Raw genomic sequence first — 13244 nt, 5'->3', positions numbered from 1 at the left:
TACCTGCCCAGTGCTTAACCCTTTCACATCAGAGTGGGTCGAGGGGACACAACACTAGAGCAGAGAGCACAACTGTGCCCATGTCACATGCATGTCCAGGGCCACCAGCAGGGGAGACAAGTGTTCCGGGCCTGAAGGGGGGCGCAGAAGTGCTGCATTTTTCAAAGAGCCGGGTCCCCTTTATGAGCGCCCGAGCCATGCGGCCATTTCGCATATTATCGAATGCGAAGTGCCAAAGACACGAAGCTGAAGTCCCGAAGCGGCGAAAAGACCCAAATTCACTAAAGGAGTTGAAGTTGAAGTCCTGAAGCCTTTTGTTTACATACAGTACTCAGGAGTGGCTTATAACCTACACATCATACTATACACAATGTGTGACAGTGCACATGATCAGTACCAAGTCTCTGGCTAAAGCTATTATGTAGTAGTTGAACTATAGCTAAGCACATTATTAAGAGACTACTACAAGTCAATTGGTGCAAGATTACAGCTAGGAGGAGACATTGGAGTCTAACTATCATATACAAAACTTATAACTTTCTCTGAGAGTCAGGCAAAGCAGCCAGACAAGCACAGTAACTTCTAGTACATTTAATACAATATGGCAGGTGGGTGTGGCCTGTCCCATAATTGCTCTCAGCTTAGACAGGAAGAGGAACAGGAGTGAGTCATAAGATAATGGCAAAACAGCAGGAATGCCCTTAACCAAAATGGCCACACAAGCAGGTTACTACAATAAGAATAGCCATATCACCTAAAATGATCATATCTATATACGTTTTGCATACTTTTCTTTCTCTACAATCATTATAAGTGCAGCATTATATTTCTCAGCCATTTGTAAAAACTTCCATTTATGAACCTGTAGTGTTTAACAGCAGCTCTTTTAGGAAATGTTTGTTCATGTTTATTACTATGCAGCACAGGGGACATTAGAGGGCGCCCTCTATAGCAGGTCAGATACTTTGCCATGTGGAGCAGAGCTGGCAACTTGTTTGTATATGGCAATAAGCTTTGTTCTTATTGGTTCAGGAATGTGACTGACAGTGTTGTTTACAGAATGGTTATTTTATCTGTTTTGTGAAACAAAACTGTCATTTTGTGGAAAGAATGAATCCTGTACAATAAAATCTTGCTTTGTGTCACAGATATCTATTTTGTCAGTCAAATCTAGCTTGACAAGCACTAGTTAGTTACACTATTATATATTATGTCCAACTTTGTTTTTACATAATTCATTCTGTAAGTAACTTTGCACATAAGTGTGTCCGTTACATGGAGGTTATACATTTGTGCGACAGATTGCTTGTTAAACTGTACAGAATGGAGTTTGTGATATAATGACATCCTTTTGTGCACTAACCAGATTTTGTTTTCATTCTTTAATAGAAATAAGTCTTTTGTATATTTTTTTTCTTCTGTGTATGGTCACAAATACTTATATAACATGAGAGACATTCATTCTGTGTATTAGGAATAGTTTTGTATACAGAATGTATTTGGGACAAAATGGCACCCCATATTGCTGGAGGGTCTCATACACTGAGCAATACGATGCTAACAGCTTTTCAGGCCTGTGTATGGCCACCCTGACTCTTACTCTTTTTTTCTGTTCTGCACATTTCTGCAACCCTGATCTTTTTATGTCACTTTGTGTCTCTATTTCTTTAACTTTTTTTGTATTGTGTTTGGCTATTACATCCCCTTTTACTTCTGCCTCCAAAGTCTCTTATTCCCTAGTCTCATTTTTTCATGTATTTCCCAACTTGCTTATTTTTATGCAATCCTTTTTGCAAAAAGGATCAATTATCCAGAAACCAGTTATCCAGAAAGTTCAGAATTACAGAAATGCCATCTCCCATAGACTCAATTTTATCCAAATAATCCACTTTTTTAAAAATGATTTCCTTTTTCTGTGTAATAATAAAACAGTAGCTTGTGCTTGTTCCCAACTAAGAATTAATTAATTGGAAGCAAAACCAGCCTATTGGGTTTATTATTTATTTAATGTTTACATGATTTTCTAGTAGACGTAATGAATGAAGGTACAAATTACAGTAAGATCCATTATCCGGAAATCTAATATTTAAAAATATATGCAATTTCTTCTGTATTTTCTTTACACTTCCCCCTTCCTCTCTAAATTACTTTCACTTCTATTCATGAAAATTAAGCATATTTTAATAGAATATGAGCAAACTTAGGGGGCTGTTACTGCTGAATTGTGCTAAGTACAGGGGAATACCTATGCTGCCATAGTTTTATGGAATCTCGCTGTACAGACTATGAGCAAACTTAGGGGTGTTCCTGCTGAATTGTGCTTAGTACAGGGAATACCTATGCTGCCATAGTTTTATGGGATCTCTCTGTACAGATTATGAGCAAATTTAGGGGACTGTTCCTGCTGAATTGTGCTTAGTACAGGGAATACCTATGCTGCCATAGTTTTATGGGATCTCTCTATACAGACTATGAGCAAACTTGGACTGTTACTGCTGAATTGTGCTTAGTACAGGGGAATACCTATGCTGCCATATTTATCTTTCTGTACAGGATATGTGCACACTTAGGAACAGATTTTTTAAGGTTAGAATTGTAATTTTGAATTCAAATTATTCAAATTTTTTTGTGTCAAAACTCACAAACTCGAATTTTAAAGCACCAACTCGAATGTAAATTTGAATAAGAGATTTATCACACCTCGACCATGGAAACCTACTGAGTTCATTTACAAGTCAATGGCAGAGGTCCATTGAACCATTTGAATATGTTAATTGCCTTCCTGACATTCAAGCTTTTTTTTTTCCAGAGGAAAACTTGATTTGAATGCGACTATATTTTCTCTACTAAGACATGGCTAATTAGCAATGTTTCCAGCTCAGAAATCAGAGCATTCTGCATCAGAATGTAAGAATCAGCCTATACTAATGTTTTGCTTGATAATTTCCGATGACCCCTAAGCTATACTTCTTTTCAGTAACCCAGAGCACATTGAGCATGTGCAGTGCCACTGACTCTCACAAAATGACCTAATAAGATCCAAAATGGGGTGCTTCTGACAGCTTTGAAGGCCTGGATCATCTATAATAATAAAATCCAAGTGTCTCTGCGTCCAGTCCGTCCCTGTGTCCGTGGAAATGCGCTACTGCGCATGTGCCAATGCGCTACTAACCGGCTCAATATCGATCAAAACAAGCAATGAATGAAGAGAACTACTCGGGGAGAAGAGCGTTGAATCTGTTACTCAACACTGCAACGTCACAATACGATGCTCGCCATGTGCTTTTAACCTAGCGCTTGGGGAGTGTAGCTAAGGTAGGTACAACCAGAGAACTGCACAATAAGAGACCGAACATTAACGCCACATTGGAAGCGAGGCCTAACTAAGCGGAAGCAGCAAACCCCACTACGTTTCGCATAAACGTAATCATTAAACACTAGGCTAGCCAAACAAATAGTCAAACGATGAACACGCCTTTCGGGAAAGCAATTGCATCGATAATTACCGTAATAACGATAGCATCTCCACTTACTTACCGGTAGACGCCATTTTGTATGCCTTCAATCGCTGCAGCGCCTGTGTGGCTGAACACGCGTTGCTCCTGCGCAGTACTCTACGTGCGGATCATACCACTTGCGCATAAGAAATGGGGTAGTAACTTTTTTTTGATCCACGCACTTAGGCTCCAAATGTCGCATGTAATTTCAAAACAATAGGGTGCCTGCAGTAAGCGAGAGCACGAGCTGGTAATACAAAACAGTCTACTCCTGTGAGCGCATTCATAAGAAAGAATGGATGGTTTGTTCCATTGAAATAGTGGGCGGTGATTTTACATGATTTTGTCTATGGGTAGGGGAAAAGTAAAATGGCTGTTGATAAGGTTAGGCGGGTAATACCTGGATGGAATACAGTGTCACATTTGTAGTAATAGAGACTGTTTTATTGGGTATTTGTTGTCAGCAGACGCCCTCATCTATTTTTTACAGCTCTCCATCTGCACTCAGCTACAACAGCACATTTTGTATATACTGTCTAGAGCGAGTTGTCAATCATCTGGCCTTTGAATTTGTTGGTTTAATTATTATTACTAATACATTTAATTCCAGGGCTAAAACCTGGGCAGTGTACACCCCTGAATAGATAATATGCTGAACATACTTCTTGAGCAATGTTTTATTTGAGATATATATATATATATATATATATATATATATATATATATATATATATATATATATATATATATATATATATATATATCCTATATAATAAAGTTGAAGTGTCTCTGCGTCCAGTCCCTGTGTCCGTGGGATTGCGCTACTGCGCATGTGCCCCATGGACCGTCTCTGGTGGCCCGTTCTAGCGCCCGTTAACTTAACGGGCTTAATGTCTAGTTTATTTTATAAACCTCTCTGCTACTATTGGTTTAGTCACCCTATAACAAAGTATAACAAATACTGCATCTCTAGCTAAATTCATGTTTAGGGGTTAGTTCTCCTTTAAGAAATGTAATGAAAGCACATCCCTGGCAATGCAATGTTTTTCTTCAACTATTTGTATCTGTTATTGTTATAACCAAAACAAATGTGATCTTTGTGAGTCTGTACACAAGCTATAGCTAGAACATAATTGGCGTGTTGTTTTTATAACTAAGCTGCGTGTGCACAACCATTTTACCCGTTTCACCTACCTGAATTCCAAAAGTGTATGATGTTTTTGTAAGGCAGGGGTGGGACCTGCATATGATGAAACATGGCTCATTTTAGAATCAGAAGATGTGAAGGTTCTATGACAGCATACACATATTGATGGACCAGTTGCAATGTCTGCAAAGTAAATTTTTATGAAGTTAAGACACAAAAATCTGCATAAATAAAGTCCTTTTCAAAGTAAACATGAAACCCAATTTCTATTTTGTTTTTTTTTCAAAATGAATCAGTTAATAGTGCTGCTCCAGCAGAATTCTGCACTGAAATCCATTTCTCAAAAGAGCAAACAGATTTTTTTATATTCAATTTTGAAATCTGACATGGGGCTAGACATTTTGTCAATTTCCCAGCTGCCCCTGGTCATGTGACTTGTGCCTGCACTTTAGGAGAGAAATGCTTTCTGGCAGGCTGCTGTTTTTCCTTCTCAATGTAACTGAATGTGTCTCAGTGGGACCTGGATTTTACTATTGAGTGTTGTTCTTAGATCTACCAGGCAGCTGTTATCTTGTGTTAGGGAGCTGCTATCTGGTTACCTTCCCATTGTTCTTTTGTTTGGCTGCTGGAGGGGAAAAGGGAGGGGGTGATATCACTCCAACTTGCAGTACAGCAGTAAAGAGTGATTGAAGTTTATCAGAGCACAAGTCACATGACTTGGGGCAGCTGGGAAATTGACAATATGTCTAGCCCCATGTCAGATTTCAAAATTGAATATAAAAACATCTGTTTGCTCTTCTGAGAAATGGATTTCAGTGCAGAATTCTGCTGGAGCAGCACTATTAACTGATTCATTTTGAAAAATAGTTTTTTTCCCATGACAGTATCCCTTTAAAGCATTCATAGCTGTTGTAAGCTCTTTTAAAAATCTCAACTGTCAATCAAATATTGTCTGCCCCTGGGCATAGAGGCCGGGCAGACAATTACTTTCACTTTCCATTCAGCACTTACTAGACCAGGGGTCCCCAACCTTTTTTGGACTGGGGACTGGGCCCAAAAATTATTTTTTTCGAGGACCGGGGGGTGGGGGTCAGCATCCAATTTGGGGCGCGCCGGCGTCCAATTTGGCGTGCCGCGTTTCTGTGCACTGGGCTCGTCGGTCCAGTGAGGGAGTGTCCACGGCCAGGCGGTTGCGGACCCCTGTACTAGACGTCACTGCTCTCCCCACATTCCCGCGTTCTCTTTACCATTTAAATGTGTAGCCATTCTGGTGCACAAACAAGATTCTGAGATGATACTTGTCTTAATAACAGTGTCCACAAAATGGCTCCTGCCTGCTTGTTATAATTATGAATTCCCAGACTGAAGGAAACAAGATTCAAATAATTCACATCATGTAATTAATATTCATTTTGCTTGACTAATGTGATAAAATAGGATTTTGAATAATTTTTTTGGGATGACTGTTCCCCTTTTAAGTTAAGAACACGAAATGGATGGACCACATTTTGTTTGATTTGTTATAAAAAATATTTATTATAAAAAAAATGTCCCTCCAACTGTGGTAAAACCTTGAGTTTTGACATGAATAGCGTGATGTACTCAATAGAGTAACAAAGGAAATCAGCATTGAGCTTACAAAGGTGAATAAAGACTTGCCAGATATTGAAACAGAAAATAAAAACATGCTCGCTAATATGAACATACAGAATGGAAATGCTTAATTTAAATGTAGCTAAATTCACTCAGTAAAAAGGGAAGATTGTATCATACTTACCGTGATCTTCCTTTCCTGGACAACTCCATGTCATACTCACCGGGATAGTCCCGCCCCAGTGCTCCCATCAGAAGGACCCTCCCCAAAGCTTTAAAAGCCCAACAACTTTCCCTTGTTTGTTATAGCCAGGCCAGTCTATGGTGGTGTAAAAGGCTAAACCCAGAGTAACATAGACCTTTAGAAAACCCAGAATGCCAAGATTGCATGCTTCCTGTCCACCATAAGGATTAACATTACAGAAATAGCCTGTTATAATGAACCTGTGGATCAAAACTTTTAGCTATAACTGAATGGATGGAGAATACCTAATTTTACAGCCAGCTTTATATGGTACCCATTAATATAACATGTTCCATGAGTATATAGTCCGAGAGCTGACCCCTATTGTATTGGAGACAAACTAAATAGGTCTGTACTATAAAATACCTCATTGCAAGGCTCTAAAACCCTGTGGCAGTAGTGAATACAGTATATGTGAATTAACCAAAAATTTGCACTGACTGATGTACCCACTGTCTTCCAGACTGAGACCAGTTGCACCCCTGTAACCAAGAAAGAGATCCTGATGAATATCATACCAGTTTTATAAATAGACCTTGATTTATCATTGGAATATACAGAACATTTATCTTGCCTGATCTCCAGCTGTGGCGATATTAGAATCCTTGTTAAATGTATATATGACTGATACCGGACTGGGGGGTGGGGTTGGGCTTTTAAAGCTTTGGGGAGGGTCCTTCTGATGGGAGCACTAGGGCGGGGCTATCCCGGTGAGTATGACATGGAGTTGTCCAGGAAAGAGAACTACATTCCCCAGTGCAGATATTGAGGATATACCCTACCACTTTCATCAATCCATGAATTGGCAAGCAGTTAAGGGTTAACACTAAGAGGTGATGTGACTTGTATTTATTATGGCAGTGTCATATGTTCTCTCTGCTGACATAAATACTCTAGCTGGAAAAGGCCAATCTGTTCCAAACAAACAAACTCTGTATGCCCTGACAGAGTGGAAGGGAGCAGATTCCAAAAAATCTCTGTTCTGGTTTTTAATTTTTAATTGGCGTATCCAATGTGCAAAAAAAAAAAAAAAAAGGAATTATATATAGGCGGGGGTGCAGCGAGGCTGTGACCACAAAATACATATAGACAATTACAAGAGTCCTCTGCACTCAACCCATTATCAATATATTTAAGACACTGAGACATTTTGTGCTACTGCTACTGAAAAATGCCTTACCCTTTAAACAAAACAGGGATTGTTTGTCCATATATTGCAATATATTTAAGCTGAACAACTACGTCATAGTCATCCCATATCTGGCCAGTCCTATGCTCAATTTTATCTGATTCATTAAGAATTCTAAAAGGGCAGCCAAGTTTGGGAGTTTTACTTTGAAAGCAGCTAGTAAGTTGCAGGTAAAACTTAGTCCCTTTATAAAATGTATAATTAAGCAATTGAATTCTTAATGAATCAGATGAAAATTAAGCATAGGACTGGCCAGATATGGGATGACTATGACGTAGTTGTTCAGCTTAAATATATTGCAATATATGGACAAACAATCCCTGTTTTGTTTAAAGGGTAAGGCATTTTTCAGTAGCAGTAGCACAAAATGTCTCAGTGTCTTAAATATATTGATAATGGGTTGAGTGCAGAGGACTCTTGTATTTGTCTATATATGTATATATATATATATATATATATATATATATATATATATATATATATATATATATATATATATTATATATATATATATATATATATATTATATATATATACATACATACATACATACATACACACATACATATATGGTATTTATTTCACAATTTACCTTCTCTACTAAAAAACTTTAAAATTTTAAATAAACCCAATAAACCACAGCAAAAGGTGGTTCAAAAATCTAACAAAAATGTTATTTGTATATAATGGAATTTATTGTAGATGGCCTTATTTAAATTTGGTGCTTTATGTACACACTCACAGGGGTTATAAGAGTTTAAATGATTTTAAATGTGCATTTATTAGAAGGCTAATTTGTGTCCCCAGCCTCTGTCAAATTTTGACAAAGGCTAGGGATCAAAAACCTGTGAGTACAGTTTCATAAGATGGCATATATATATATATATATATATATATATATATATATATATCTTTAGATAATTCCAAAGTTTAAAGTATAACTGGTACCTGTATCTTATTATTGCTTCCTTGGAAACGGCAATCCAAAATCTGTTCAAAGGCACAGTATGCTAAGGCATATAGATCCTTGGGCCTGGGAGCCTGGTAAATGCTTTGTTTTCCCCAGACCATAGCAGCAGAAACCACACCTGTAAATACAAAACTTAAATTTTCCTTGAGCCTGGAGGCCAGACAGACAGGTTCTTTTTTCCAGAAAGGCAAGAGTAGACAGGTCCTTCAGGAGGCCATTCTTTCTGGGCCGGAGGCAGTCCTTCTGGGGCGGAACCAGGGCAGGCCAGTCCTTCTGGGGCGGAACCAGGGCAGGCCAGTCCTTCTGGGGCGGAACCAGGGCAGTCCTTCTGGGGCGGAACCAGGGCAGTCCTTCTGGGGCGGAACCAGGGCAGTCCTTCTGGGGCGGAACCAGGGCAGTCCTTCTGGGGCGGAACCAGGGCAGGCCAGTCCTTCTGGGGCGGAACCAGGCCAGTCCTTCTGGGGCGGAACCAGGCCAGTCCTTCTGGGGCGGAACCAGGCCAGTCCTTCTGGGGCGGAACCAGGCCAGTCCTGTCCTTCTGGGGTGGAACCAGGGCAGGGCAGTCCTTCTGGGGCGGAACCAGGGCAGTCCTTCTGGGGCGGAACCAGGCCAGTCCTTCTGGGGCGGAACCAGGCCAGTCCTTCTGGGGCGGAACCAGGCCAGTCCTTCTGGGGCGGAACCAGGCCAGTCCTTCTGGGGCGGAACCAGGCCAGTCCTTCTGGGGCGGAACCAGGCCAGTCCTTCTGGGGCGGAACCAGGGCAGGCCAGTCCTTCTGGGGCGGAACCAGGGCAGGCCAGTCCTTCTGGGGCGGAACCAGGGCAGTCCTTCTGGGGCGGAACCAGGGCAGTCCTTCTGGGGCGGAACCAGGCCAGTCCTTCTGGGGCGGAACCAGGGCAGGCCAGTCCTTCTGGGGCGGAACCAGGGCAGTCCTTCTGGGGCGGAACCAGGGCAGTCCTTCTGGGGCGGAACCAGGGCAGTCCTTCTGGGCGGAACCAGGGCAGTCCTTCTGGGGCGGAACCAGGGCAGTCCTTCTGGGGCGGAACCAGGGCAGTCCTTCTGGGGCGGAATCAGGCCAGTCCTTCTGGGGCGGAACCAGGCCAGTCCTTCTGGGGCGGAACCAGGCCAGTCCTTCTGGGGCGGAACCAGGCCAGTCCTTCTGGGGCGGAACCAGGCCAGTCCTTCTGGGGCGGAACCAGGCCAGTCCTTCTGGGGCGGAACCAGGCCAGTCCTTCTGGGGCGGAACCAGGGCAGGCCAGTCCTTCTGGGGCGGAACCAGGGCAGTCCTTCTGGGGCGGAATCAGGGCAGTCCTTCTGGGGCGGAATCAGGGCAGTCCTTCTGGGGCGGAACCAGGCCAGTCCTTCTGGGGCGGAACCAGGGCAGGCCAGTCCTTCTGGGGCGGAACCAGGGCAGTCCTTCTGGGGCGGAACCAGGGCAGTCCTTCTGGGGCGGAACCAGGGCAGTCCTTCTGGGGCGGAACCAGGGCAGTCCTTCTGGGGCGGAACCAGGGCAGTCCTTCTGGGGCGGAACCAGGGCAGTCCTTCTGGGGCGGAACCAGGGCAGTCCTTCTGGGGCGGAACCAGGCCAGTCCTTCTGGGGCGGAACCAGGCCAGTCCTTCTGGGGCGGAACCAGGCCAGTCCTTCTGGGGCGGAACCAGGCCAGTCCTTCTGGGGCGGAACCAGGCCAGTCCTTCTGGGGCGGAACCAGGCCAGTCCTTCTGGGGCGGAACCAGGCCAGTCCTTCTGGGGCGGGAACCAGGCCAGTCCTTCTGGGGCGGAACCAGGCCAGTCCTTCTGGGGCGGAACCAGGCAGTCCTTCTGGGGCGGAACCAGGCCAGTCCTTCTGGGGCGGAACCAGGCCAGTCCTTCTGGGGCGGAACCAGGCCAGTCCTTCTGGGGCGGAACCAGGCCAGTCCTTCTGGGGCGGAACCAGGCCAGTCCTTCTGGGGCGGAACCAGGCCAGTCCTTCTGGGGCGGAACCAGGCCAGTCTTCTGGGGCGGAACCAGGGCGGCCAGTCCTTCTGGGGCGGGAACCAGGGCAGGCCAGTCCTTCTGGGGCGGAACCAGGGCAGGCCAGTCCTTCTGGGGCGGAACCAGGGCAGGCCAGTCCTTCTGGGGCGGAACCAGGGCAGGCCAGTCCTTCTGGGGCAGAACCGGGGCAGGCCAGTCCTGCTGGGCCGGAATCAGGGCAGGCCATTTCTTCTGGACTGGAACCGGGGCAGGCCTGTCCTTCTGGGCCGGAGGCCAGAGCAGGCCAGTCTCCGAGTGCCATCCCGCCAGCAATTTAGATTCTAGCCAGCGATTTAAATTCTAGCCGCCGAGAAGGCCTTACGTTCACTTCCCTTATTTCCGTCGCATGCTATCTGACGCTGGCGTTTTTTCGCAGCGCGTTGGATCGTGCCGAAAACGTCTGTGTAGTCCTACTAGGGAAAAAAAGATAAATATATCGGAAGGCCGGTATTTTATTCCAGAAAAGGTGGCAACCCTAGCCCCCATAAAAAATACAAATGGATCCATGTGTCACACAAAATCTGATACCCAACTGGTGCACAAAGACAGATGGAAGAGAAACAGATTCTGAGAGGGGGATAGTGAACATTTAGAAATCTTGGTTTTTGTTTTTTAATTTCTCAATAGTTTCCCTTTAAAAAGGCAAGTACATGTATAGGATCGCTTATCCGGAAACCCGATATCCAGAAAGCTCCGAATTACGAAATGGCTGTCTCCCATAGGCTCCATTTTATCCAAATAATCCAAATTTTTAAAAATGATGTGTAACAATAAAACAGTAGCTTTTACTTGATCCCAACTAAGATAATTAATCCTTATTGGAAGCAAAGCCTGTTGGGTTTATTTAATGTTTAAATTAATTTCTAGTCGACTCAGGGTATGAAGATCCAAATTACAGAAAGATCCATTATCCGGAAACCCCCAGGTCCCAAGCATTCTGAATAACAAGTCCCATAGCTGTATTATATAAAGCAAGCTGAAAGGACCGCACCCAGCAGGAAACATCATTGTGCCTATTAATAATGTATAAACACTGCCAAAGAGTTAACCCAATATACACTGAGAGCAATTGGAGACACGCCTATGTAGATCCAGCTTATTTAGCCCCTCCCCTCGCCAGCAGCTTGGGGCTCAGTCTGCAAATCATAAACTAACAAATCCAGCAGTAGAGGGATCGTCGAACGAGAAAGGGGCGTGACCAAAATATTAAAATTGTTCTTCAAGGGCATTCAGCTGCCTCTGACTAACGTCTTTGTCACGGGAAAATAACTCGCGCATTGGTATAAGCGCCTTAGGCATAGCTGTTCAGTTCACTGCCATTACATGTAGCAGAGTCTCCTTCCGCATGGGACTATATTGCCGTTCCATTTACACAGGGTTGTTAGAGCGCTCTTGTCATCCAGCGTTGTGTCAGGAATCACAGTAGCAATAATGCTCTCTCCCTAAACGCTTTCGCTTCACGCTGCTGACCAACCTGTCCCTTTACCCGCCCCAATGACCATGATATTTGTGTGAGATCAGTATCCCGCCCCACAGCCCACCCTACCCGGTAACAAGTACAGGGAATACCTCACTAAGCGTAGAATTGTCTCAAGACAGAATAACGACGCTCCGTGTTGTCACACACAGCTCCGTTCTGTTCTTCTTTGGACGCATATAGTTGTCATTTCCTTCTCTGTGGGCGTTTTTGTTCTCTGCAGCTCTGAAAGCCTCTCTGGAACTTTAGAGGCGGTTCCTTTTTACGAGGGTTATAATGATTGTTAGATTGGAACTTCAGCAGTTGTCATTGTGCCAGTTCTGACTTCCCTATAGTCAGTGGTGTCAAGTTTCAGCATTATTGCCTCAGTGCTGAGCCTCCCCCATCTTCTCTTACCCACAGCTTCATCCACCCTGTTAAAGGAGAACTAAACCCTAAAAATGAATGTGGCTTAAAATGCCATATTTTATACAGTTAACTTATTGCATGAGGCTATAATGGCTGTAATATAAGCTGATGCTACAGGTTTGCTGATTATTCAATTCTGATGCTAATTGCACTGGTTTCTGTGCTGCCATGTAGTAATTATCTGTATTAATTACTAATCAGCCTTATATTGTGACATTTCTATTCTAGGTGTACTGTATATTGTGAGTGGGTCCCTAAGCTCAGTAAGTGACAGCAGCACAGAGCATGTGCAGTGAATCAGCAGAAAAGAAGATGGGGAGCTACTGGGGCATCTTTGGAGAAACAGATCTTCAAAGGGGAACTCCACACAAACATAACTTGAGCTTTTTGAAAAGTAAACATAATTTCAAGCAGCTTTGCAATATACATCAATTAAAAGATATGCAGACTTTTCATGATTTTTAATGGTTTGGAACAGTTCCCTAAGCCTAGCCCCATGATCTCCTGCTGATCTGTCTGACTACTTTGCTGAGCTGTCTGACTACTGTTACTTTGTATCAACAGCCACCTGTCCTCAGCCTGCATCCTCCAAACCCCACAATTCCCTGCACATGTGATTTCAATAAGGAAAGGAACATCCCAGTGCAATGCATTGTGGGTTATGTAGTTCCTGCATGCTGTCTGTAAGCTGTGGAGTAGTTGTTACAATC

General features: G+C 43.5%; 1 protein-coding gene across 5 annotated transcripts in view; it reads right to left on the bottom strand.

Moving 5' to 3' along the window:
- Window positions 1-13244, bottom strand: part of LOC108699414 (myelin-oligodendrocyte glycoprotein) — a 52474-nt gene that overhangs the window by 23428 nt on the left and 15802 nt on the right. For 3 of the 5 annotated variants that reach the window (XR_005963594.1, XR_005963593.1, XM_041573607.1), the window contains exon 2: window positions 4692-4827. Coding sequence is in view for 1 of the 5 variants with exons in the window: in XM_041573607.1 (XP_041429541.1) it covers window positions 4692-4827 (136 nt within the window). In the remaining 4 variants the exon portion in view is untranslated. Of the gene's footprint in view, window positions 1-4691; window positions 4828-8618; window positions 8733-12218; window positions 12510-13244 lie in introns of those variants that run through there. The other 2 variants (XR_005963595.1, XR_005963596.1) reach the window with 2 other exon arrangements.

This window comes from Xenopus laevis, chromosome 8L (assembly GCF_017654675.1).
Source record: "Xenopus laevis strain J_2021 chromosome 8L, Xenopus_laevis_v10.1, whole genome shotgun sequence".
In the NCBI taxonomy this organism is placed as follows: domain Eukaryota; kingdom Metazoa; phylum Chordata; class Amphibia; order Anura; family Pipidae; genus Xenopus; species Xenopus laevis.
The sequence above is the reverse complement of the archived record's forward strand: the minus strand, read 5'-3'. Positions and strand labels throughout refer to the sequence as shown.